The sequence below is a fragment of the Globicephala melas genome, chromosome 2, assembly GCF_963455315.2.
Source record: "Globicephala melas chromosome 2, mGloMel1.2, whole genome shotgun sequence".
Lineage (NCBI taxonomy): Eukaryota > Metazoa > Chordata > Mammalia > Artiodactyla > Delphinidae > Globicephala > Globicephala melas.
In genome coordinates this window covers 92,928,577-92,954,811 of record NC_083315.2, presented here as the reverse complement: position 1 = coordinate 92,954,811, position 26,235 = coordinate 92,928,577, and the positions used below count along the sequence as shown (strand labels likewise).

At 48.2% G+C, this 26,235-nt stretch overlaps 4 protein-coding genes across 12 annotated transcripts in view; 1 reads left to right on the top strand and 3 right to left on the bottom strand.

The window, feature by feature from the left end:
- The window catches only part of DNAJC17 (DnaJ heat shock protein family (Hsp40) member C17), a 42,120-nt gene extending 33,548 nt beyond the window's left edge, over nucleotides 1–8,572 (bottom strand). For 5 of the 7 annotated variants that reach the window (XR_009563033.1, XR_009563032.1, XR_009563034.1 and 2 more), the window contains exon 1: nucleotides 8,462–8,542. Coding sequence is in view for 3 of the 7 variants with exons in the window: in XM_060294451.1 (XP_060150434.1) it covers nucleotides 8,462–8,539 (78 nt within the window). In the remaining 4 variants the exon portion in view is untranslated. Of the gene's footprint in view, nucleotides 1–8,461 lie in introns of all 7 variants that reach the window. The other 2 variants (XM_070044932.1, XM_030842976.3) reach the window with 1 other exon arrangement.
- A 207-nt stretch (nucleotides 8,573–8,779) lies between these two features.
- ZFYVE19 (zinc finger FYVE-type containing 19) lies at nucleotides 8,780–15,689 on the top strand. Its single transcript, XM_030842973.2, has 11 exons — nucleotides 8,780–8,967; nucleotides 10,209–10,330; nucleotides 10,502–10,555; nucleotides 10,940–11,058; nucleotides 11,155–11,300; nucleotides 11,648–11,756; nucleotides 13,786–13,995; nucleotides 14,428–14,507; nucleotides 14,819–14,917; nucleotides 15,053–15,180; nucleotides 15,263–15,689. The coding sequence occupies exons 1-11, from the start codon at nucleotides 8,914–8,916 to the stop codon at nucleotides 15,339–15,341; spliced, it is 1,200 nt and encodes a 399-aa protein (XP_030698833.1). The 5' UTR covers nucleotides 8,780–8,913; the 3' UTR covers nucleotides 15,342–15,689.
- Nucleotides 15,690–16,582: 893 nt separating this feature from the next.
- PPP1R14D (protein phosphatase 1 regulatory inhibitor subunit 14D) lies at nucleotides 16,583–24,873 on the bottom strand. 2 transcript variants are annotated; one of them, XM_060294449.1, is made up of 5 exons: nucleotides 24,625–24,873; nucleotides 23,388–23,434; nucleotides 17,315–17,398; nucleotides 17,079–17,111; nucleotides 16,583–16,891 (listed from the first exon to the last, which is right to left on the bottom strand). In XM_060294449.1, the coding sequence occupies exons 1-5, from the start codon at nucleotides 24,871–24,873 to the stop codon at nucleotides 16,756–16,758; spliced, it is 549 nt and encodes a 182-aa protein (XP_060150432.1). In that variant the 3' UTR covers nucleotides 16,583–16,755. The 2 variants fall into 2 exon arrangements, with proteins under 2 accessions (XP_060150432.1, XP_030698840.1); XM_030842980.3 differs by lacking the exon at nucleotides 23,388–23,434.
- The window catches only part of RHOV (ras homolog family member V), a 40,649-nt gene continuing 39,137 nt past the window's right edge, over nucleotides 24,724–26,235 (bottom strand). For both annotated transcript variants that reach the window (XR_011377246.1, XR_009563026.1), the window contains one exon: nucleotides 24,724–24,859. The gene's annotated coding sequence lies outside the window, so the exon portion shown is untranslated. The remainder of the gene's footprint in view (nucleotides 24,860–26,235) is intronic.

The following is a 26,235-nucleotide window of genomic DNA, read 5'->3' as shown; positions in this document are numbered from 1 at the left end:
TCCCGGACCGGGGCACGAACCCGCGTCCCCCGCATCAGCACGCGGACTCTCAACCACTGCACCACCAGGGAAGCCCAAAAACTTATTCCTTTTAAATCTGTAAGAAACAATGTCAATGTATCACATTCTAGGGTATAACAGAAATAAGTGATTTAAATAAAGGTATTAGGGCTTCCCTGGTGGCAGCACAGTGGTTAAGAATCCTCCTGCCGGGCTTCGCTGGTGGCGCAGTGGTTGAGAGTCCGCCTGCCGACGCAGGGGACACGGGTTCGTGCCCCGGTCCGGGAAGATACAACATGCCGCGCAGCAACTAAGCCTATGCACCACAACTACTGAGCCTGCGCTCTAGAGCCCACAAGCCACAACTACTGAAGTCCGCATGCCTAGAGCTTGCGCTCTGCAACAAGAGAAGCCACTCCAGTGAGAAGCCCACGCACCGCAACGAAGAGCAGCCCCCACTGGCCACAACTAGAGAAAGCCCGCACAGCAACAGAGACGCAACGCAGCCAAAAATAAATTAAATAAATAAATAAAAATAAAGTTCCCTTTAAAAAATAAATAAAGTTATTAGCTAGCAAACAGGTAAAACAGCCTTTTCCTTAAAGCAATAATAAAATATAAACTGAAAAGGTGAATATTAAGTTTCCACGGTAGTTTTCCTGGTAAATACATTTAAAACTTCAGTCTTCAAAAACAAAACAAAAAAAAAACCTTCAGTCTTCAAACAGTTGATCAAAATGCATTTTCAAGCTTCACCAAGTAATACCTGCCAAGATACAGTGAGTTATGTACCCTTCAAAGGGCTTCAAATGAAAGGCAAGGCTGCTATAGACAGGAGAGAAATTCATGTGTCAACTGCAGAGCAGTGGAAGGAATATTAAACTGGGGCTCCAGTCTGACCCAACACTCACTCACTGGGTGATCTCAGCAAGTTCCATAGCCTCTTTGGATCTCCATGCTCCTGTCTATAAAATGAAGAGAGTAAATGACCATGATGATCCCTTTTAACCCTGCTGTGATATATTCTTTTCTCTTCTCAAGGTCTTGCACAAAAACACCTCCTCAGGGGAAGTTTTCCATGATCCTGCCAATCATATGAATCTTGTCTTCCTCTTTATTCTGACAGCATTTTCCTTATATACTTTTATTCCACCTCTTTCACTCTACCTCAGAATTCATTCTTTACTATATTGTGTGAGCTGTCAGAAAGCAGAAGTGATGTCTTCTTCAGCTCTGAAGTCCCACCATGCCTACACAGTCCCTTGTCCATGGTGACATACTCCATTCATTTGTAGATTTGAACTGAATAGTGAACTCTGCTGATCCTCAATTTTGTTCTACCTGATGCCCCACCGCCTTTCTACCCTGACCACTGCCTTGGTCGAGAATCACTGGTGTAGTGTGAGGTGAATCAGCACTGGTCTATCAGGACTGGAATGAGTGAGAAGGTGTGAGGAGTGGAGGGTAAACTTAGACATGAGTTTGGGACATGTGCATTGGACATTAGCACTTACAGTGTAAGGAAGGTGGAGCAACAATGATAACAGCATGAGGGAACTTGTAGTGAGTCTGTGCCAAGTGCCTTGCCAAGTGTTTTGCCTGGACTGAGCCTCATAACAAGGCCGGCGAAGAGGGACTGCCACCATTCCCATTTCGCAGACATGGAAGCCAAGGCACACAGAGGTTAAATATTTGCTCAAGGTCACAAACTAGGTAAGTCATGGAGCCAATATCCAGGCAGTCTGCCTCTAAAGTCCACTTTCTTAACTGTCACTGGTGATAAGTACAAAGATGATTATAAACGCACATTTAAAATTCCCAACATTGCTCAAGGCTCTGTATTATGATTTCCATCCATTCTCAACACACGGTAGATGTAACAAACAACGACTCTTGGCCTTACTTGTTAAGATTAGTCATAAAAGCTGTCATTTTCTACATGAGTTACACTCTCTAGGAAATCACCATCTGATTAGAAAGCATCACCTTCTAGAATTATCAACTTTGACCTCTGCATTTCAAAATGATGGACCACAAAAGCAAGAGACAGAGAGGCTGGAAACAGACACGATGGGGTGACCCTCCAGGAACTGCTCTCTTCACATTTGTATCCCTAGCACCAGGCTCTGCGACAGGCACACAGTAGGTAGGCACTTAAAAGTTTGTGGAATCGAATGGTGTTTGTGGGAAATGTTTCTACCCTCCTCGAAAACACAGATGAAGAAAGAGAAAAACAAAAGAGGCAGGGAGAACACTGTAAAGTTCATTTAATGAACTGTGGGACCTGCTCTGTGTGTGTGTGTGTGTGTGTGTGTGTGTGTGTGTGTGTGCGCGCGCGCGCGCGCGCACAAGGCACTGGGCACACAGCATGCTGTTTTCGAGAGCCAGGATGGGAACTGCCAGCTGAGAGATGGGGTGATCTCCTGCCTACCCAGTGGGAGTATAAGATGGCACCACTTTTCTGAAAGACAATTTTGTAAAAGCTTTTAAATACATTTACTTTTGGTAAATATATTTGATTGGTCTAGTAATTTCACTTTGCCACAAAGTATGACTGCATAAGAAAGTAATAATACATATTCAATCATGCAACAAGGATTGACTGAACACCTATCAAGGGCCAGGCATTGTTCTAGGTGCTAGAGACATAGCAGTAAACATAAAAGAGTAAGTCTCTTCCTTCCTGGATTTTTTACATTCTAATGGGGGAGACCAATGGTAAGCAAATGGGCATGTAATACAACGTGTAGTAATTAGATGTACGACTTCTGAAAGCCTTTGAGAGGGTAGGGGGTGATACTTGAATGGAAATTTGAATAAGGTGTGGGAGTGAGATATACAACTACCAGGAAAGAGATGTTCTAAACAGAAGGACTAGCAAATGTAAAGGCCATGAAGCAGTAATGTGTTAGGTGAGTTTGAAATAATATCACTGGAGGCCTCTTTCATATCCATTAGGATGGTTATTATCCAAAACACCGAAAATAACAAGTGGTGGGAAGAATGTGGAGAAACTGGAACGACTGAGCATTTGTTGTAGAAATGTGCAATGGTGCAGCTGCTGTGGAAGGCAGTATGGCAGTTCCTCAAAACATTAAACATAGAATTTTAATGATACAGCAATTACACTGTGGGATACATACCCAAAAGAACTGAAAGCAGGACTCGAACAGATATTCATACACTCATGTTCCTAATAGCACCATTCACAACAACTAAAAGGTTGAAACAACCCAAATGTCCATCAAAAGATGAGTAGAGAAACAGAATGTGTATATACATATGGTGAAATATTATTCAGCCTTATAAAGGAAGGAAATTCTGATCCATTCAACAAAATGGATGAAACCTGAAAACATTACATTAAGTGAAATAAGCCAGATATAAAAAAACAAATACTATATATTTGCATGTTGTATGAGGTACATAAAATAGTCAAGTTCATAGAGAAGAAAGGTAAAATAATAGTTACCAGGGGCTGAGGGGAGAAGAGAACAGGGAGTTAACGTTTAAAGTTATGGAACTTCAGTTTGGGATGATGGAAAAGTTCTGGAGATGGATAGTGGTGATGGTTGCATATCAATGTAAATGTACTTAATGCCACTGAATTGTACACTAAAAAAAAGGTTTAAATGGAAAATTTCATGTTATGTATATTTCACCACAATTAAAAAAAAATTATAGGACTGATGTGGCTGGAGCCCGGTGAGCAAGGGAAGAGTGGTAGGGAACATGCAAGAGAGGCATTGAGGGCCCCAAGGGCCAGGGAGGGCCTTCAGGCTTCATTCTAACACTGATGAGAAGCCCCTGGGGAGCTGGGAGCAGAGGTAACACAATCTGATTTACCATCTAAAGGCTCACTCTGGCTGCTGTGCGAAGAGGCTCAAGGGGGCAAGAACAGAACTAGGAAAAGGATTGGAAGGCCATTGCAGTCACCTAAATAATCCCTGAGATTAATTCAGAATCTCTTCAAGGTTTGCAAGTGGCATTAATCCATGACCTACTCTTCATCTTGGCAGGCTCTAGGGCCCGGCCCTGTCCTGTGTGTGTGCGCACATACGCGCACACAGGCACATGTGCATTAGCACATAAGAACCTAGGGCTTACTGCCTGAGATTCTAGGAGGAGACTGGATTCCTGGGGCGTTATCCTCTCCCCCGGAGAACTTCCACACCAAACCTGGGTCCTCAACTCAAAGCTTTCCTACAAGAAAATGATACCTTGCCCCACCTGTCTCCCTTAGGGCTGGATGGGGAACAAAAACATCTACCTTTGGGACTTGCTGACTCTCTAAATTCCCGTGACATATGTTCTTCTTTGTTTTTATTCTGTTTTGGTTGGTTGTTTTTATTGTAAAACATATATAAAATAAAATATATATTAACATAAAAGTTACCATTTTAACCGTTTTTAAGTGTATAGTTCTATGACATTAAGTACATTAATATTGTGCAACCATTACCGCCGTAAGTCTCCAGGACTTTTTTCATCTTGTAAAGCTGAAACTCTGCACCATTTAAACACTAACTCCTCATTCCACACTCGCTCTCCTGCCCCCGGAAACTACCATTCTACTTTGTGAATCTGACTACTCTTAGGAATCTTGTACAAGAGGAACCATATAATATTTGTCCATTTGTGACTAGCTTATTTCACTCAACATCATACCCTCAAGTTTCATCCATATTGTAGCATGTGTCAGAATGTCCTTCCTTTTCAAGGATGAATAATATTCCATTGTATGTATATACCACATTTTGTTTAACCATTCATTTGTTGATGGCCACTTTGGCTGCTCCCACCTTTTGGCTATTGTGAATTATGCCACTATGAACATGGGTGTACAAATATGTTTGAGGGACTTCCCTGGTGGTGCAGTGGTTAAGAATTCGCTTGCCAATGCAGGGGACACAGGTTTGATCCCTGGCCCGGGAAGATCCCACATGCCGCAGAGCAACTAAGCCCATGCGCCACAACTACTGAGCCTGTGCTCCAGAGCCCGCGAACCACAACTACTGAGCCTGCGTGCCTAGAGCCCGTGCTCCACAACAAGAGAAGCCACCGCGGTGAGAAGTCCACACACCGCAGCAAACAGTAGCCCCCGCTCTCCACAACTAGAGAAAGCCCGTGTGCAGCAATGAAGACCCAACACAGCCTAAAGTAAATAAAATAAATAAAAAACAAAAATCTGTTTGAGTTCATTTCTTTTGGGTATATACCCAGAAGTGAAATTGCTGGATCATATTGTAATTCTATGTTTAATTTTTTGAGGAATTGTCATACTGTTTTCCACAGCAGCTGCACTACAAGCAATGTACAAGGGTTCTAATTTCTCCACATCCTCACCAACACTAGTAACTTTCTGTTTTTGTTTTTCTTTAATAGCCATCCTAATGAGTATGAAGTGGTATCTCACTGTGGTTTTCATTTGCATTTATCTAATGACCAGTGGTACTGAACATCTTTTCATGTATTTATTGGTCATTTATATATGTTCTTTGAAGAAATGTCTATTCAAGTCCTTTGCCTATTTTTTAATTGAGTTATTCGGTTTTTTGTTGTTGAGTTGTGGTTGTTTTTTTTACAATCGTTTTAACATGAAAAACCATTCTCGGCTCATGACTCATTAAAAACCAGGTCATGGGCCATTTGACCCCTGAAGTCATAGTTTGCCCAACTCCCTCGTTTTACATTTGAGGAAAGTCAGGCTCTGAATGAGGCCCCAGATCTCCTGATTCTCAAGCCAAGTTGTTCCAGTGGGCTCTTAGCTGCTACTTCCTTCATTCAACAAATATTTATTGAGAGCCTACTCTGTGCCAGTCACCAGGAAGGGGATGCTACAGAAGTGAATGGACCAGACCTGCTCCTCAGAGCTAAGAGTACAGAGGGGAGTAAGGCATGAGATAAATAATCACACAAATGAATATATGCTTGCAAACTGATATAAGTGCTGGAAAGGAGAAGTGGCTGCTATGAAAGTACAATAGGCAAGGCCTCTCTGAGGAAGTGCCATTTAAGCTGAGTTCTGAAAGCCAAGTAAAAGTAACCCAGGTTAACAGAAGGGGAGAAAGAGTGTTCTCGGCAGAGGGAAAAGCATGTAAGAAGGGGTAAGAAATTCTATTGCATGTTTTATTAAAAGTGCAATAGGGTTTTAAAGGAGCACCAAGATTATTCCATTTTCCGTGAGTAGAACAAACTGGAGGAGTGCAACAGAGTGGAATAGAATAGACTGGAAGCAGGGAAATGAGTTGGCAGGCCACTCTAATCATTCAGATGGAAGTTGATGGGCATTTGGGCTGGAGCGGTGGTGGTGGAGATGGAGATTAATGAACAGGTTTGGAGATTATTTGAGAAGTGAATTCATTAGGACCTGGTGATGGACTAGATGCAAGAGTGAGAGGATAGGGAGGTATCAAGAATGATTCCAGGGGACTTCCCTGGTGGTCCAGTGATAAAAAATCCGCCTTCCAATGCAAGGGACGTGGGTTCGACCCCTGGTCAGGGAACTAAGATCCCATATGCCGCAGGGCAGCAAAGCCCACACATCACGACTACTGAGCTCGCGCACCTCAACAAGTTGCAACTACAGAGCCCATGCGCTCTGGACCCCACGCACCACAACTAGAGAGAGAAAACCTGAACACCACAACTAGAGAGAAAGCCCGCGCGCCACAACTAGAGAGAAAACCCGCACACGACAACTAGAGAGAAAGCCCACGCGCCTCAAAGAAAGAGCCCACGCGCCACGCCTCAACGAAGACCTCGCGTGCCACCACAACTCAAAAGACCCAACACAGCCAAAATAAATAAATAAATATTTTAAAAATCTTAAAAAAAAAAGTCTTCTCACCTATCCCTTATCTCACCTGAGTGAAAACTGAATCCCAACCTCACTGTGCTGCTTAGACCTTGGCCTCTTGCCTAGACAACAGCCCCACCTGACCCTCTAGTGGCAGCTCCTCTACCCACCCCCTACTTGTGTCCTTTCTGCACACTGATGTTGAATATTTTCTTTAAAATCTGATTATGTCGGGCTTCCCTGGTGGCGCAGTGGTTGAGAGTCCGCCTGCCTATGCGGGGGACGTGGGTTCGTGCCCCGGTCCGGGAGGATCCTACGTGCCGCGGAGCGGCTGGGCCCGTGAGCCATGGCCGCTGAGCCTGTGCGTCCGGAGCCTGTGCTCCGCAACGGGAGAGGCCACAGTAGTGAGAGGCCCGCGTACCAAAAAAAAAAAAAAAAAAAAAAAAAATCTGATTAATATATACATCAGTGGCTCTTAATTGCCTTCCTCAGGAGTTCTCAACTTCGAGGTTCCAACACACTGGCTAGATCTGGTGTGAAGTGTCCAAAGTAATTTCTCACTATTAACGAAGTACTAATTAAACAATTTACAAATGTAGAACACTTAGAATAGTGTCCAGCACATAGTAAGTATTATATAGGTGTTAGGCATTATTAATAGTGAAAATTTAAGACTTATGAGATAGGTGTAACAGATGCTTTTGGTGCTGTGTATACATCCCCATGGCCCACTTCTGATTTCAGCTGCAGCTGCAGGGAACAGTTCTGTACAGGCTGACAGTATCCCTCCTCAAGGGCCCTATGGGTCTCCCTGCTTTTCTGCCCCAGAGCTTCCTCTTCTCACAAGCTCTGCCGATGAGCAGAGCAGCCTGGAGGTACAGGGGCATCTGCAGGCATTAATTTCCATCTGGTGACTTATCTGCCTCCCCTTCTTACACTGCTACAGCTACCACCATAATCCAGGAGAAAGTAACATAAATCTTAATTACAGCTTGATCAGTGTCCCACTCCCTGACACATCTATCAACGCCTTCCCGTGAAACTCTAGGTCATCTGCCTTATCCTTCTGATCCTCCTGCTTTTGGCCCACTAGCACATGGTGAGAGGGCAACACCTGAGCATCTGCTACTTGAAAAGAGTCAAAGGGCTGGGATGTAAAAAGAAAATAGAGGTGGCAGAGTCATAGGTCACACTGCCACGGAGGGTATGAAAAAGGAATGGAGGAGCCTTGAGACCTGGCCTTTCTTCCGCCCTAGGCTCTAAGCAGAGTTAAATCAGCCAGCAAGAGAGAGACAATGAAGCTCCCCCTGCCACAGTTTAGATAGAAGCGGAATCGAAGGCTGACACTGCGCAGGCGCAGGAAGTAGGCTAGGGTTGTCTCACAGACTCACCCGCGGCCCCTTCTAGACAAGGGTCACGGGGAGAGCACAGTACAGTTCCCCGCGCTAGGAGCCTCCCTCTCGTGCCCCTTCTTCCTCGTGAGGCCCTCAGACCATTCAGGAAAGGTCTGGGAACCCACCTGAGGCCGTCGGGCCGCCCCTCGCTCCCCACTCAGGGCCCGGCCGAACGTGGAAAGCTGATGGTGCCAGCCTCGGGCGAGGCGCCAAGACGGGAAAGCACGCCAGGTCGCTCGGGATCGGCCCTCCTCGCCCCAGTTCTCACCTCTTTGTCCGTCGCCTTCTCCTCGATACCTAATAACGCGTACAGGTCCATCTGTAAGAGCTCCTTGGTCACCGCCATGGTTCCAACCCTGACTGGATTAGTACCACAACTCCCAAGAGCCTAAGCGTATGGGGAGTCCCGGGGACTATCGACCCCAAGCCTGAGGAAGGCGCTTAGCCTCCTGGGAAATGTCGTGATCTGAACTAGGCTTGACTGCCTCTGAGGGAAGCGGGCACTAGTGAATGAACTACGACTCCCAACAGCCCTCGCGTCCGCCGCTTGTGCTCTTGGGTTGAGGTGACCGTAGTGATTCTCCTGTCGGAGGCCTTGGTTGGCCCGCGCGAGTGGGCGTGGAGAGTAACGGCGGGGCTGGGTGAGGGTGCACGGGGTCCTGGATATGAGCCGCAGGAGCTCAGCTCCGCCGACCTTGCCGCGCCGCGCCGGCAACCACGATGGAGAATAGGTGCTACGGCTGCGCTGTCAAGTTCACCCTCTTCAAGAAGGAGGCGAGTCTTCTCTCCCCGGGGGCTAGAGGGCTAGGGAGGACGCGGAGTAGTGGGAAATGCACAGGACTTGCAGTCCGCAGGCTTGTTTTTACGGGCCCTCTCCAGGTGTGTGGTTTTGATGAAGTCACTGAGCCTCAGTTTCCATTTCTATAAAGTGGGGCTAACACTCCCTCGCTTTCGGGGTTGGTGTGAGGGTCCAGTGAGGTCCTGGAGGTGAGAGTTCCCCATAAACTGTAAATTGGGCTCCTGTCATTTTGGGAAATCTAGGCTTTTCTGTCTGCCAAGTGTAGGATCCGGCTGTTTCCTTCCCTCCACCCTGCTTCTCCACAGCCTACTCTCCATCACCCCATGCCCTTTGCTCTCTCTGCTCTGAAACCGTCACCAGCAAGCCCTTCCGCGGTTTCTTGAGTTAGATTACTGCCCTTTCTCCTGCCCCAGGGCACCATGGCAAAGTCTCACTTGTCCTCAGGCCAGACCTGCCAAGTTTCCCTGGTAAACTGCAGGCTTCCTCAGCCTCAGTTGTGACCAGGAGATAGGAACCAGATAGGATGAATGAATAGCAGGTAGGGAAGCAGATCCATGTAGCACTCAGAAACCTGGGTTTTGGAATCAAAGTGGTCAGGATCCAAATTTGAGCTCTCCTGTCATTCATGGGGTGACCTTGGTTTGGGCAAGTCGTGTAACCTCTCTGATCCCGTTTAAAATAGGAATAATAATGGTGGTCATCAGGAATAAGTAAGATAGTGTGTATAAATTGTGAGGATTAAATCAGGTGATGAAAGTTAAGTACTGAGTTTAGCGCCTGGCACACAGTAAATGCTTAACAGATGGAGGCTGCTACTGTTACCATCCTATTCTGAGTCAAGCCTCCTTTCATCTCTGCTAGAGCAGAGAAGGCATGGGCTCTGCACTGTTTCTCCTTTTTGAAGAGTCAGTGACCTGAAGCATGGGGCTTTGCCTATTTGTCTTTTACACTCCAGTGTCAGGGAATTGAAGACAGAGTAGAAAGCATGGGAATTTTGCATGAAGCTTTCGAGATTTGAATAGAATACTGGAGACTGAGGAATCGCTTTACCCTCCACCCCTGTCTCTCCCCAGTCCTTAGGGGCCCCACTCCTCATCCTCCTCCCAGCAGCTGGTCACAACTCCAGTGTCTGCTCTCTGTGTGTGTTTGGAGAGTCCCAGGGAGGAGCCTGCAGGGGCAGGTGAGAGGTAGACCCCTTGCTTCATGTTTCTTGTAGTACGGCTGTAAGAACTGTGGCCGGGCCTTCTGTTCCGGCTGTCTTAGCTTCAGTGCAGCGGTTCCCCGGGCTGGAAACACCCAACAGAAAGTCTGCAAGCAGTGCCATGAGGTTCTGACCAGGTGAGAAGCCAATATATGGTCGAGGGTTCAGCCAAGCATGGCAGCAGGCAGATGGCCAGGCCTCACAGCCTTGTGCTCTATGTCTAGAGGTCAGCCCAGGAAGTGTTTGGGGTGGGGGACACTCATAGGCAGATGGCAGGTGACTTCTGACACCAGATTTCTTCTCTATAGAGGATCTGCTCCTGCCAATGCCTCCAAGTGGTCACCACCTCAGAACTATAAGAAGTAAGTGCTGAAGGGACAGAGACAAATGGGGATGGGGAAAGGACAAGGGAGCCATAGGGTAGGAGTCTCTTCCCAGCCTACAGATCAAATGAGCACAGGATCAGGAAAATATCTACCTCTCAGGCTCCTGACTGCCCTCTTGGGCTTAGAAAGCAGCTCACCAGTCCTTTCCCCAGAAAAGATTCTTGGCAGATCTCGCCCTCTCATCTGGACTCTCCCGTCGGTCAGCTGGGTTGGGCTGCAGGGTGACATGAGCAAGCGTCACAGAAAATTGTCTGTTGGAGGCCTCCCTAGCTGCCTAGAAATGATTTGAATGGGAAACAGTGAGTGCCTTCACCCCTCCCTTCTGCATTCTTTAAGAGCCTCTATCTCATATCCCGCCAGGCGTGTGGCAGCCTTGGAAGCCAAGCAGAAGCCCAACACTCCCCAGAGCCATGGACTGACCCAGCAAGACCAAGTCATTGCTGAGCGCCTAGCACGGCTCCGCCAGGAGAACAAGCCCAGTGAGTGGGGGCAGACAGGGTGGAAAAGACACTATTCAGGGCTCGTGGGACTAGGATTCCTCTGGATCTTACAAGGCTTCTCTATGCCAATTGCAGAGTCAGTGCCCTCGCAGGCGGAGATAGAAGCCAGGCTAGTTGCACTGAGGGATGCACCCCAGGGTTCCATCCCTTCCACCCAGGAGATGGAGGCACGGCTTGCTTCACTGCAGGGCAGAGTTCCACCTTCTCAGACCCCCCAGCTGGTGAGTGCTGTGGCTTTGAAGGGATGGAGGCCCTGGGACGAGGACCCAGTAGAAGCCCAGATACGTGTATGCTTAGATACTTTGCAGGAGTACCTCCTGCTCCTGAGGCCTGCTGCCAGACCAAGGAACCAGGGACAGGCAGCAGGATTGGGTGGGGCAGGAAAGAGTGGCCTCTTGGTCCTGCTGGGGACTGCCAGACCTACTTGATTACATGGGCTCTGGAATTGTCCCCTTTCCCTGAGCTTTGGGAACTCCTCAGCACCCACCCCGACCTAAAACTGTTCTGAGCCTTATGGTGCGGCTTCCTGCCTACGCTGCTCCCCACTGAGGTTCCCTCCTCTGAGCAGGCACATCAGCCACCAGACACCAGGACCCAGGCCCAGCAGACACAGGATCTGCTGACAGAGCTAGCAGCGGAGGTGGCTATTGATGAGAGCTGGGAACGAGGAGGCCCAGGTATCTTCTCCACCTAGCTCCCCCAGGGATCTGCCCCCCGACTCTTTCCCCAGGTGGGAGAGGCTCTGCTGCCCACGCTCTGGGAGGTGAACATCAATCAGAGAATAGTCAACATTACAAAGGCTACCATTTATTGAGTGTTTACTCCAGTGGGAGCCAGTGTAGGCCTAGTGGATAAGCATGTGGGCTTTAGGCTCAGACAGTGATTCCCTTTTCTACCACTTACTAGCTGTGTGACCCTCGGCACGTTACTTGACCTAAGTCTCACTTTCCTCATCTGTAAAATGGAGGAATGTGTGGTAAAACCTACCTCACAAGGAAGTCATGAGGAGGAAATGAGCTAATCCAGTAGTGCTTAGGACTCTGCCTGGCTCATAGTAAATGCTTAGTGAATGTTCTCTACAACGATGATGATGATGCTAAAGAGGAGGAAGAGGCTATTGACATTTAGCTGAAATTAAATACAATTTAAGAGTCAGTTCCTCAGTGGTACCAGCCACATCTCAAGTGCTCCGTAGCCACAAGTGGCTCTTGGCTACACTCTTGGACAGCACAAATACAGACATGATATGGAATGATCCCATCATCTTAAAAAATTCTTTTGGACACTGCTGTTCAAAAGCTTCAGAGCAGTGGTTCTCAACCATGGATGATTTTCCCTCCAGGGCCCATTTGGCAACGTCTGCAGACTTTTTGGGTGTCACAACTCATAGGGTACCACTGGCATCTAGTGAGCAGAGGCTAAGGATGCTGCTAAACATCGTACATACACAGGACAACCCCGCAACAAAGAATTACAGGCATGCCTCAGAGATATTGCGGGTTCAGTTGAATACCACTGCAATAAAGTGAGTCACACAAATTTTTTGGTTTCCTGGTGCGTGTAAAACTTATGTACACGATACTGTAGTCTATTAAGTGTACAATAGCATGTTTAGAAAAACAATGTACATACCTTAATTTAAAAATATTTTAGTGCTAAAAATTGCTAACCATCATCTGACAACATAGGGCTGCCACAAACCTTCAATTTGTAAAAAAAAACAAAAAACAAAAGGCAGTATCTGTGAAGCGCAATAAACTGAAGCTCAATAAAACAAGGTATGCCAGTATCCTGTCCAAAATGTCAATAGAACCAAGATTAAGAAACCCTGCTTTAGAGATACAATCTCACTGAATATCCTCAGTAATCCTATAATAACTGTTATTATCCGTATTTGATAAATGAGGAAACTGAGGCCTGGTGAGCTTAAGGAACTTGACCAAGGTCACACAGCTATTAAGTAGCAAAGCTGGGACTTGAACCCAAAGCTGTCTGACTTCAAACATCTTACTCTGAAACTCTGAGCTAAAGGGGACCATGTCAGAGCCACACCCACTCTGGTAAAATTCTTCCTGCCTAGTGACGTTCAAGACCTCAGCTTCCCTCATGTCCTCTCTGCGCTGCTCCCTGGAAATGCTGATTCCAGCCTGTAAGGCAGAGAGCCTGGCTGGACCTTGACCTCCCCATATCCTGCTCCTTTTGGGCAGTGATTCTCATACCGTGGGGCACCCACCCTAAGGGCAGCATGTTAAAATATCAGGTGGGTGGGATGGATATAATTGAAAAAGAAATGTCTAAGATTACTAGTTTTTTACATTTGGGATAATGGAGGAAATACTAATTTTATTTATAATATAAACCACAGGAGCTATTGTTGAACAAAAAGCTGATAATCTGTGGTTTTTTTTTTTTTTTTTCGGTATGCGGGCCTCTCACTGTTGTGGCCTCTCCCGTTGCGGAGCACAGGCTCCGGATGTGCAGGCTCAGCAGCCATGGCACATGGGCCCAGCCGCTCCGCGGCATGTGGGATCTTCCCAGACCGGGACACGAACCCGTGTCCCCTGCATTGGCAGGCGGACTCTCAACCACTGCACCACCAGGGAAGCCCAGTCTGTGTTTTTTTTTAAAACGTTGAGAAACGGGCTCAGTGGTTTCTGATGAGAGATCCTGAAATGTCTGCCTCCCTGAATGCATCACTCTTTCCAGCCGCCTCTATCCAGAATGACCTCAACCAGGGGGACCCAGGGGCCCAGAGCACCAGCTGCAAGGGACAGGCCACCTGGTCCCTGGAGGAGGAGAAGAGGAGGCTGCTGGCTGAGGCAGCAGTCACGCTTCGGGAGGAGAACACAAGGCAGGAGCGGATCCTGGCCCTCGCCAAGCGCCTGGCCGTGCTGCAGGGACGCGACCCCGATAGAGGTAGAGGCTGGGGAGCAGCCACTCATTCATGTCCACTGGGCAGTCCTCCCCACTCTCACCCTCAGGCCAAACTGCACAGTGGCTGTACTCTCTGCCAGGCTGAGTCAGGGGCTGGGGGTCCCTGTGCCCAGGGGTCTATCGAGCTCCACCCAGAACCACGAGGAAGGTGCTGGGGCAAAGCAGTGGATGAGGAACAAGTGGCAGCCATCAGGGGGCAGGGGACCCTGGGTCCCTTCAGGTACGGAGCCTTCTGTTCATGCCCTCCAGCCCAGCATGGTGGGGCAGGGTCTGATCAGAGTGGCTGCAAAGGCTGCTCAGTTCTGGAACACGTGCCACTGGAAACCAAACCTCTGCTGGGGGCAGAAGTACAGCCACTCAGGTGAGCTCTCAACCTCACTCCTCTTCCTCTGCTCCCGTCTCTCCCTCTTCAAGTGACCCTACAGGACTACCGCCTTCCAGACAGTGATGACGAAGAGGATGAGGAGACAGCCATCCAGAGAGTCCTTCAGCAGGTCGGCCCCACCTTACCCACCCGACCACCCCTTGTCCTGTCCCTGCCACACTGCCCCACCACCCACCTGACCCCATTCACTCTGCCTCCGCTCTGGGGCTCGATGGCTAGTCACCGTGCAGCTCCTGTTCTAGCTGGGCCCCCCTGCCCCTGTGACACAGACCTGCCCCTGGGCCCTTGAGATGGGGTATCAGCAGCCACGGACAACATAAAGGAAGATGGGTTGAGAGCTCAGGCCACAGAGCGCAGAAATACTGTGTGTTGGCGGGGCTGCCTGGAGTGGGGAGCTGTACCTCTTTGCCCTGTCCACAGCTCACTGAAGAAGCTGCCCTGGATGAGGCAAGTGGCTTTAACATCCCTGCAGAGCCAGCTCTCCGACCCCAAGCCCAATCCTGCAGGGCAGAGCCTGAGGTGAGGAAAACCCCAGACACAGACCCCCGGGCCACCACCACAGCCTCCCTCCCTGCCTGGCCGACTGTTCCTCCAGCCGCCCTCCCAGACCCCATCGGGTACCTTATGTCCCCCATTCCTCCCTGGTCTCCAAAGGTTCAGGCTGTGGCCGCCAGGCCTGAGGCTGAGGAAGAGGAGCTCCCCTGGTGCTGCATCTGCAATGAGGATGCCACCCTGCGCTGTGCTAGCTGTGACGGAGACCTCTACTGTGTCCGCTGCTTCCGGTGGGTGCAGGTGGAATGTTCTTTGGGGCTGGGAGAGTTGCGGGGCCACCTGTGATCCCTGACCTCTATCTATGCTCCACAGGGAAGGCCATGATGCCTTTGAACTTAAAGAGCACCAGACATCTGCCTACCACCCCCAGCATAAAAGCCGAGAGCACTGAGGGAACCCTGGTCCTCCCGGAAAGGCCATCCTACAGGAGTCACACAAGCTGGGGTGCCCTCCAGGGCATCTGATGGGAGAACATGTCAGGCTACACTGCTTATGAATGCGCCCTTTCCTGAGCCTCCGTCCCTGGAAGGAGGAAGGATTCTCCATTGGAGACGATGACTGGAGGAGCCAGAGGGAAGGCAGAAGTCTGGAGCCTCCAGCATTGAAGTCTGGACTAGGAGTGAGAGGCATGATGGGAAAGACCAGCCTGAATCCAGGGAGGAGTCCTGAAACTTGCTCAAGGGTCCAGGGCCCTCTACTGGCACTTAGAGCATTTAATAAAGTATGTTGATTCATTGGACCCAGCATCTTTTATCTATAGAACCCTGTGGGCCCTGAGCCTAGGCCTTGGAGAGGTGGCAAGAGCAGAATAGGCTGTAAGTCCAGTCCTGTAGAGTGAGGAAAAGGCTTGAGCCATCCTGCAAGCTTCTGCAGGCAGGAACAGTCCCACCCATCCTGGTGGCCTCATACGCAGTAGGCATGAATATTCATACTACTGAACTGAACTGAACTGTGCATCCTGCTCTGGGCAGCCCAGCTTAGCCCCCAGGCCCCACCATACTCAAACACTGCATGCACAAGCAGTGAATGCATACCCTGCTTCCTGCCTTACTCCTAAAGGATGCCACCTCCAGGGCTCCTGTCGCAACCCACATGCCATTCAGACCCAGTGTCTGTCCCCACCAACTTCCTTCTGACCTGATTCCTGGCCTCTGAGCCTATACCCTTTACACCCCTCTGCTTAGCCCCTGCTTTTTCTCTTTCTGCCTCTGGCTTGGAGCTGGTTCAAGAAAGAGTCCTCAGCCTGAGGTCTCCTGAATCATTTAGTGAGGGAAGAGGGTTTAGCTTTCCCTGAGGCCCCCAAACCCAGCTGGTTTTTTTCCTGTTACCTCTACTATGGGTCTTTGCCACTTGGGTTCCTATTGGTGATGTCAGGATGCTGTGTCTCTTAGCCAGGTGCCTTCTGCTTGGCCTCCAGGCCTTGCTTGATGGTAATTTCTCTGACGCAGAACTGTGACCTTTATCTTTGAATTCTCAAGCCCTGGGTGGGTGGATGGATAGATGGACAGATGGGTGAGGTATGTGGAGGCAGCCTAGTGACTCAGGATGCTGGCCTTATGGTATAACACTTCAGTCCCTCCCTCCTCCATCCCTCAGCACAGATATGCTCCACACTCCATTCAGCTGGGGCTCCTCAAGGTTTTATTCACTTGGCTGCCGAGGAAAGCACTGGGCCATAGCCATGACTGGCTCCCAGAAAGCCCAGCTGACAGGAATTAGCTGTGACTGCACATAGACAGGGGTGTCCAAATGTCCCTCCTCACTCTCCATGTTCCTTGTCTGTGTCCCAAGGAGCTGTTTCCCTCTCAGCCCAGGATCCAGGGGTTCAGGGCAGACCTGGCAGTGCTGAAGCTGATGAAGGTAGTCTCACAAGGCTTATTTCTGAGGCCGACTGAGTCTCCGAAATTTCTTGAGTTGACTGAGCAGCTCAGAGATAAAAGGCTGAGAAAGAAACACGGGTGAGATCAAGGCATGGGGTCACACCCACCCACCACACTGCTCTCCCTAGTCTCCACCTGACCCCATCGCTTCAGAGTCAGGGAAGGGGAGAAGGACCCAGGACCAAGCTTTCCTCTTCGCTAGCTGCCGTCCCGCTGGGCCTCCTCTTACCCCCCAGAGCATCCCTTACCTCTGTGGGGTGGGGGCAGTTTTGGAGAATAGCCTGGTGGAAGAAAGCAGAGAGTGGGTCCCTGAGCCACAGCACTTTGTCACGAGTCCCCAGTCAGTCTCCCAGGAATTCTCCCCTCTGAATTGGTTCTCCACACACAGATGGGGAGGCAGAACCTGGGTTCTTGGGCTCCCCTTGGTCCAAGCCCAGCTTCCATCCCCCAACCCCTGAGCCCGGGGCCTGGCCCCCCATTCTACCTCCAACTGAGTCTTCTGCTCCTCTGTGGATAGTTCCATGAGAGCCTCCAGGTCGATCTCAGGCTCAGAAGGAGTTGGTTGATCCTGTTTGGGAATCACACGGGGCTCAGAGGAGCCTGGCTAGCTGGTGCTGGGGTGATAGTTAACTGTCGGGTTCACCCATCTCCCACTCTATTTCCCATGTTCAGTTCCTCTCCTCACCTTACTCAAACCACCCCATTCATCCTTTTATTCAACAGTTACTGAATAACTACTATGGTCTACCTGAAACAGTCTAGAGTTCTTTAAAAAGAGTATCTGTTTAATTTCAATAGTTATAAACATTGTTAGTAGGGATGCAAAATGGTACAGATGCTTTGGAAAATAATTTGGCAGTTCCTTAAAATGTTAAATATAGAGTTATCATCTGACCCAACAATTCCACTCCTAGGTCTATTCCCAAGAGAAGTGAAAACAGACATCCACATATGTCCATATGAATGTTCACAGCAGCATTATTCATATTCAAATGTCCATCAACTGGTGAATGGATAAATAAAATATGATGTAGCCATACAATATTTTTCAGCAATAAGAAGGAACAAAGTAGTGATTCATGCCACAACATGGATTAACCTTGAAAACATGTTAGTGAAAGAAGCCAGTTACAAAAGGCTTCATATTATATGATTCAATTTGTATGAAATGTCCAGAATAGGTAAATCTATAGAGACACAAAGTGGATTAGTGGTTGCCTAATGCTGGAAGTGGTGGTGGTAGGGAATGGGGTGTGACCACTAGCGGGTACAGGGTTTCTGTTACAGATTATAAAATGTTCCAAAATAAGGGTCATCCCTGGTGATGCAATGGTTAAGAATCCGCCTGCCAATGCAGGGGACACAGGTTCGAGCCCTGGTCCAGGAAGATCCCACATGCCACGGAGCAACTAAGCCCGTGAGCCACAACTACTAAGCCTGTGCTCTAGAGCCCACGATCCACAACTATTGAGCCCGTGCGTCACAACTACTGAAGCCTGCGTGCCTAGAGCCTGTGCTCTGCAACAAGAGAAGCCACCACAGTGAGAAGCCCGTGCACCACAACAAAGAGTAGCCGCCGCTCACCACAACTAGCGAAAGCCCATGTGCAGCAACAAAGACCCAACGTAGCCAAAATAAGTTAATTAATTAATTTTTTTTTTAAAGTAAGTGCTGGGACTTCCTGGCAGTCCAGTGGTTAAGACACCATGCCTCCATTGCAGGGCGCACAGGTTTGATCCATGGTTGGTAAACTAAGATCCCACATGCCACACGGTATGGCCAAATAAATAAATAATAATAAATAACAAATAATAAAATACACTTGTTTTAAAAAAAATTCCCTCTCTGTTTAAAAAAAACAAAAACAAGTAAGTGCTTTTTTTTTTTCTTTTTTTTTTTTTGCGGTACACGGGCCTCTCACTGTTGTGGCCTCTCCCATTGTGGAGCACTCTCAACCACTGCACCACCAGGGAAGCCCCGTAAGTGCTTTTTGAAGAACATTTTGGATGGTGGAAATGTTCCATATCTTGATGGGGTAGTGGTTATATATGGCAAAGTGCATTCAAATGTACACTTCAAAAACAGGCAAATCTTGTTGTCTGCCATTAGACTTCAGTAAAGTTGATTTAGAAAAGAAAGGGCTTCCCTGGTGGCTCAATGGTTAAGAATCTGCCTGCCAATGCAGAGGATACGGGTTCGTGCCCCAGTCTGGGAAGATCCCACGTGCCACGGAGCGGCTAGGCCCGTGAGCCATGGCCACTGAGCCTGCGCTCTAGAGCCCACGAGCCACAACTACTGCGGCCCGTGCACCTGGAGCCTGTGCTCTGCGAAGAAAGAAGCCACTGCAATGAAAGCCCACACACAGCAACAAAGACCCAACACAGCCATAAATTAATTAATTAATTAAAAAATATTTTTTAAAAAAAAGAAAAGAAAGAAAGAGAAAAGATGCCTCACCCTCTCATTCCTTCCACTGCCAATGGGTAACCACTGTTAACAGTTTTGGTCCTTCTATACCATTTTAAAAATAAACAGTGCTAGGGTTCTAAGTTACTTCTTTCACCCTAAACTCTAGACATTCCCCTTTGCTTCCTTGGTTTCTAGCGCATCTGATTTAGCATTCATTCATTAAATGCATATTTATTGAGAGCATGCTATGCACCAAGCATTGTGATGGGGCCATAACAGCAAAGACAGACAGACATGATCTTGCCCTTGAAAAGCTTATAGTCTCCTGAGGGATACAGACAAGTCAAATGGCAGTTATAATACAGGGCAATAAGCACTCTGATGAGACACTATGGTAGCACATGTAAGGGGAACCTAACCAAGTCTGGGGTTTAGGAAGGCTTCCAGGAAGAGGTGACCTCTAATCTCAGACCTGAAGGCTGAATAGGAGTTAACAAGATGTTTACACTTCTGATGATGGAGTAACAGGGACTGGATTTATTCTCTCAACATAAGTAACTAGAAAACCGGACAAAAATATATGAAAGTGTTTTCAGACTTTACATAACAGGTAACTCAGCACTACCTGGGAAAGAAACGAAATGAAAGGGAGATCCCAAGCAGAGCACAGTGGTCATACTAAATTGATATGACAGATACCAGAATTTGGGGTTGAGGTGGCTGGAAGTTGCCAGAGTTCTGCAGAGGAGGAAGTTATGAAGAAAGAGACCTCCAGAAATCTACATAAGGGTTCTTCTGAGTCTTTGCTGAACACAAGATACACATTCACAGGGTAAAACTTCACAAAGCCAGGTACTCTGAGGCACTGTGGGCACAGAGATGAACACTTCCCAGACCTCACAGAGGACTGACACAAATCAATTTCCACTCAGTCAGAGTGGACAGTAATCACTGATCATACAGGAATTCAGGAGAGACCTCAGGAGGGCCCTGCTTTACTTGGGGGGTAAATTATTTCCTAGATTAAAGGCCACTCTATACTCACCCCAACAGAACTTAAAAATAAGCTTCAGAAGGATCAAACTGAACCACAAGTAGCTAAACTGCATCCTAGAACAAAGTCCAACACTCTAAAGGAAGAAAAAAAATCCAACAACGTAAAATTCACAATGTCCAGCATCCAATCAAAAATCACGAGTCAGGGCTTCCCTGGTGGCGCAGTGGTTGAGAGTCCGCCTGCCGATGCAGGGGATGCGGGTTCGTGCCCCGGTCCCGGAAGATCCCACATGCCGCGGAGCGGCTGCGCCCGTGAGCCATGGCCGCTGAGCCTGCGCGTCTGGAGCCTGTGCTCCACAACGGGAGAGGCCACAACGGTGAGAGGCCCGCGCACGGCAAAAAAAAAAAAAAAAAAAAAAAAAAAATCACTAGTCACAGGGCTTCCCTGGTGGCGCAGTGATTAAGAATCCACCTGCCAATGCAGGGGACACGGGTTCGATCCCTGGTCCGGGAAGATCCCACATGCTGTGGAGCAACGAGGCCCGTGCGTCACAACTACTGTGCCTGCGCTCTAGAGCCCGCAAGCCACAACTACTGAAGCCCGTGTGCCACAACTACTGAAGCCTGCACACCTAGAGCCTGTGCTCTGCAACAAGAGAAGCCACCACAATGAGAAGCCTGCACACCGCAACAAAGAGTAGGCCCCACTCACTGCAACTAGAGAAAGCACGCACAAAGCAACAGAAGACCCAGTGCAGCCAATAAATAAATAAATTAATTAATTAATTAAAAATAAATCTATAAAAAAATCACTAATCACGCCAAGAAGCGGGACATGTGACCTATAAGCAGGAGAAAAAATCAATTAATAGAAGCAGATCAGATATGACAGAGATGATGGAATTAGCAAATGAGGAAAACATGAACATAGTAATGAGAGAAATGGAAGACATGAGAAAGAACAAAGTGAAGCATCTAGAGATGAAAAGTAAAATATTTTAAAGAAAAATTTTACTGAATGGAATTAACGGCATATTTGACACTACAGAAAAAAAATACCATTTAAACTTGAGGAAATAGCAAAAGAAACTAGCCAAAATGAAGCATGGAGAGAAAAAAACTGGTAGAAAAGAAAAGAACAGCATAGAGCTTTGGTGATCTGTAGGACCATATCAAGTGGTCTAACATACATGTAACTGGAATCCCAGAAGGTGGATGCTGGGGCCAAATAATAAAAATACATACTAATGATTAGAATTCCACCTCTAAAAAAGGATTAGTCCTGCTCCCAAAACCATTTTATATCATTTATGACATTAACTATACGTATATTGAACACAGGGTATGTATATCACTGAGAGTCAGATTGTCACTGCAGTCTGGTATTGAGAATATGGGCTCAAATCATAATCCAAAATATTCTTTCCCTCGAGTATTTTTTGAATTCTCAGAAAATGAGCAGATATATCAAACAATTCTGACCGAGGTGAACAAGTATGGTTATATTGTGACTCTGTGTTACATGTGGTGGTTTCCTGACAGATGCTGCCTGATTTGACCCCTTTCTCTGCTCCACTCCATACTCTGTCCACTTACTCCTGATCTCTCTGCCACAGAAACCAGTAATCGAGTGAAGTTCAGAGATGAGCTAACAAATGGTTGTTTCACATTTCATTGACTATATATATATATATATATATATATACACACACACACACACACACACACACATATATATACTGTTTTTTTTTTTCCTTTGGCCTCACTGCTTGCAGGATCTTAGTTCCCTGACCAGGGATCGACCCTGGGCCCATGGCAGTGGAAGCTCCGAGTCCTAACCACTGGACCGCCAGGGAATTCCTGATAATACATTTTTAAAGTTGTAAGTTTAATAGATTGTTTCTTAAAATGCCATCACTTCAAAAGGGCTGCATCAAAATGCATGGTATCATGTAAGCTATAGGAAACTCTGGGGTGGTCAACAGTGTCCCCTGCTGATGTGTACACTAGATTTGGCCCCAAGGTGGTGATTGGTGACTTTGCCAAGAGGTCTCAATAGAGCGGTGGGAACAGAAGTCAGAATCCAGTGGTTTGAATGGTGATAGGAAAGGAAAAAGTAAGTAAAGGCTCTGAGTTGGTACAAATCCTTTAAGGAGCCTTGTAAAGGAGACAGGAAGTAGGGGATGGTAACAAAAGGGGGGCATATTGTTAAACAAGAGTCTCCTTAAAATAGGAGAAACTCATGAGTGTTTAAGTCCCTGCTTAGAAGCCAAATCCACACTCCATTTCTGGACAACAGGAGCTCCAGGCCCCCAAGTCAGTTTGTTTTGTTGAACACAGATCTGGCTTTTCACAAGACCCTAAAGCAGGCTGCACACCCAGTGAGAAGAGGTGGGGTCCTCCAACAAAGGAAGGTTGGGTTCCACTAAACTAAAGTAAACAAATAGTGACGCAACCCACTCCTGGAACCATTCCCAGTGGTGCTACCCAAGGTGGGCATGTGGTGGGGAGTCCCAGTGGGTGGAGAGGGGCTCTATGCAGGAATAACTGAGGCAGGGTAAGCCTGGAGACTGGGTTGCCTCAACCTCTGCCCAAGATGACCAGCCACCTGAGGTTTCCCCAGCCACTTGCCTGCTTCCTGCTGAAAAGGACAGAGATTAGAAGAGGAACTGCCACCTGGCACCTTTGGACAATTGTCATGACAACTGTAGACCAGGTTATTTTATTACAATCATTGCCTGGGAGCGGTCCTCCCATATGTCCTGTTTTCCAATGTTATGAGTTCATTATTTTACAGCTTTCCCCCTGCCTTGATCTTTGCCCTGAGGTGTCTGAGATATGAGACTTTTTATGTAAGGGCACAACAGTCTGAAATTGAAACTGATCCAGAGAGGGAGGGTGCTGGCAGGACTGAAGGGCAGCAGAGATGTCCTGCAAGGTGAGAGTACATATAGGCAAAGAAAGTTTGCCTCTCCTGTTCCCAGTTCTAGGGCATCTCTCTCCCCTCTGCGAGTGGCCCAGGATGCTGCCAGGGACACCGTCAACACCTGGACCAAACCAACACATGACACAGTGAGACTCAGAAGACAGCCTGGGCCACATGCATCACTCTTCCCCTCCCCCAACCACAGGACCACTGACACAGCCCTTACCTGGAAGAATCACAAGCCCTTGCTGCCCCCAAAAGAAAAGACAGGACCTGAGTAAGGAAGGAGAGAAACAAGGACCATGGCATGTGGACAAGGAGGACTCTGGTCTCCGGCTTGATGCGTGGTTCTCGCCAGCCACACGCTACAATCAGCAGTGGAGCTTATGAAAAAGACCAGTGCCTGGGCCCCACCCTAGTAGATTGAAATTCAGTTGAAATGCAGCTGGGGCATCGGATTATTACTGAAGTACTTCAGGTGTGGAGAACCACTAGCAGCTTGAATAAACGCTCAGGCGCTACAGGCAGAGCCCCAGCTGCAGCTCCTGGTCCCTGGGCTCCCTAGTGGTGTGACCTTGGGCTAGTTACTCAACATTTCTAAGCCTCCATTTCCTCCACGGTAAACCATACCGACCTAATGGACTTGTGGGGAGGGCTGAATGAAATAACACAAGTCAGGTGCTGGGTACTGTGCCTACTGCTGAGTTAAGTGCTCAAAATGTTATTCTTGTTGTTGGAACAGCATTTGTTACTACATTAGGATCCCGATTAGTAGGTATCTAGGTAAAAAAAAAAAAGGGCTACTCTCCCAGGGTGGGGTTGAGGGGAGTCAGTCAGAGCCAGGGCCAAGGCTAGGTCAGGCGCTGGTATTAGCGTTCACTATTGATAACTTTGACGTTCTAGTCCAGCACTATCTGTTCTGAGATGATGGAAATTTTCTGTATCTGTGCTGGCAACTTGGTAGCCACTAGCCACCTGGATGTATGGGGCACTTGAAATGTGGCTAGTGTGACTGAGGAACTGAACTTTTAATTTTCATCAGTTTAAAGTTAAATAGCTACACATGGCTGACAGCTACAGGAATGAACAATGTTGCTCTAGTCGTGTATGTGTGTTGAGGTTGAAAGTAAATAAAGACATAAAATAAAGAAAAATAACTCCTCTACTATCTCATCTGAGCCTCAAAAAGTCCTACGAAAGGTATACGACAGGCATTGATAGCCCCGTTTTATAGATTAGGAAACTAAGTCTCAGGGATGTTAAAAGAACTGCTCCAGATTATGTAGAGAGTGAGAGGCAGAGCCCAGACCAGAGGGAGGCAGATTTCAGGACTGCAAACCCATGATTCACCTGTGGGGAAAAACTTTGTCTCCATGGGAGCATCTCTCATCTGCCCTCCAGCTCCTCCTGAGGCCTCAGAGCAGGCTCTCTCCCGGTCCCCCGGCCCGTGGTGTCTTACTCACCTGGAAGAGATCCTGAACCTGGGCGTCCACCCACTGCTCCATCTCCAGCCAGCTCTGGAGCTGCCCCCGGTCATACTTCACCGTCAGCCGGCTGAGTTTCCGGGACCTGGACGCTTTGGAGGGGTCGGACTGGGACTTTGAGTCTGTGGATGACGTCCTCCTCCTCCCAGAAGCCCACTGGACCTTCTTTCTTGGATTCTCCTCGTTCGGGTTGGGAGATGTGCAGGAGGTAGGGCTTGAAGACAGCATGGAAGGATTGGTTTGGTCAAGGAGCTGGGAAAAACTGCCAGTCAGAGCAAGAGAGCCAGGGAACGAGGAGACAGAACAGAGGGCGAGGCCAGCAGGGAAGAAAGGAAGGCAGGCAGGAGGGAGGGCCAAGGTTCCTGGAGTGGTGGGGGTCAAAGATCAATAGGCCTTTGTCTAGTGCTGGGAATGCCAGTCTTTTGGCTCCTGGCTGCTGGTGAGTGGCACTCCTGAGCCGTGCCCTGGGCTCCCTTTCTGCAGCTGCTGGGACAGAGTGATATACCAAGCAAAGGTCAAGAGGATGCCATGCCTCCAGAGGAGGAAGAGGCCCTTGGGTCCTGAGGCGTGCGGGGCTCTGACCTGAGTCATACTCACCTGAGAGCCCTCAGCATCCCACTTTCCTGGCCTAGATCCACCTGGGCCCCCAGAAGCTGCGGTCACATGGATCCTGCTACAGTGGGGTCCCTGGCTGGCAAGGGCTCCTGCTCAGAGAGTTGTGCTGCTGATGGCAGAGTCACCTCAGGGATAATTAGAGGGGTGGTTATCTCTGGCCCTAATGGGGTCAGTATCCTCTTGTGTCTGAGTATGAGCTGCCTTTAGGAATGTGAGGGAAGAGGCACTACCCTGGCCCTGTGTTTGCAAAGGCGAGCTTGTCTCCCAAGCCCATTCCCCAGGGGCAACTGCTTAGGAAGCCATGTTTATCATCACATGACCCTCCCCCGACTCACATCCTTCCTGATGCAGAGGAACCCTGCAGACCTAACATTTACCCAGGTGTCAAGGACTATTACTTCTAGGCCTACTTGCATTCTAAAGGAAGGGTGTTTTTGGACTTCCCTGGTGGTGCAGTGGTTAAGAATCCGCCTGCCAAGGCAGGGGACATGGGTTTGAGTCCTGGTCTGGGAAGATCCCACATGCCGCGGAGCAACTAAGCCCACATGTCACAACTACTGAGCCCGTGTGTCACAACTACTGAAGCTCGCTTGCCTAGAGCCCATGCTCCGCAACAAGAGAAGCCACTGCAATAAGTCCACACACTGCAACAAAGAGTAGCTGCTGCTCGCCGCAACTAGAGGAAGCCCGCGCACAGCAATGAAGACACAATGCAGTCAAAAATAAATAAATTACAAAATAAATAAATAAAGGAAGGGTGTTTTTGTTTGTTTAGTCTTTTGTAACAAAAATTTCAAAACTTTTTAGAAAGGTTACAACAACAGAATACTACTATAATTTTTTTTTTTTAATGAACAGCTCAGGACAAATGAAAAATGAAAGTGTCTCTCTTCCCCCCAGTTCCACTCCCTAGAGGGAACCCAACCAACAGCTTCTGCTTTTAGTTCTCCTGAGATCACCATTATCCCTTTGTGT

Coding starts and splice junctions, on each gene's coding strand:
- ZFYVE19 (XM_030842973.2), top strand. CDS start 8,914: ATGGAGAATAGGTGCTACGGCTGCGCTGTCAAGTTCACCCTCTTCAAG. Junction 14,508..14,818: donor TCCAGAGAGTCCTTCAGCAG/GTCGGCCCCACC, acceptor CCCTGTCCACAG/CTCACTGAAGAAGCTGCCCT. Junction 14,918..15,052: donor CCTGCAGGGCAGAGCCTGAG/GTGAGGAAAACC, acceptor TGGTCTCCAAAG/GTTCAGGCTGTGGCCGCCAG.
- PPP1R14D (XM_060294449.1), bottom strand. CDS start 24,873: ATGCTGTCTTCAAGCCCTACCTCCTGCACATCTCCCAACCCGAACGAG. Junction 23,435..24,624: donor AGGTTCAGGATCTCTTCCAG/GTGAGTAAGACA, acceptor TTCCTTACTCAG/GTCCTGTCTTTTCTTTTGGG. Junction 17,112..17,314: donor AGCAGAAGACTCAGTTGGAG/GTAGAATGGGGG, acceptor TTCTTCCACCAG/GCTATTCTCCAAAACTGCCC.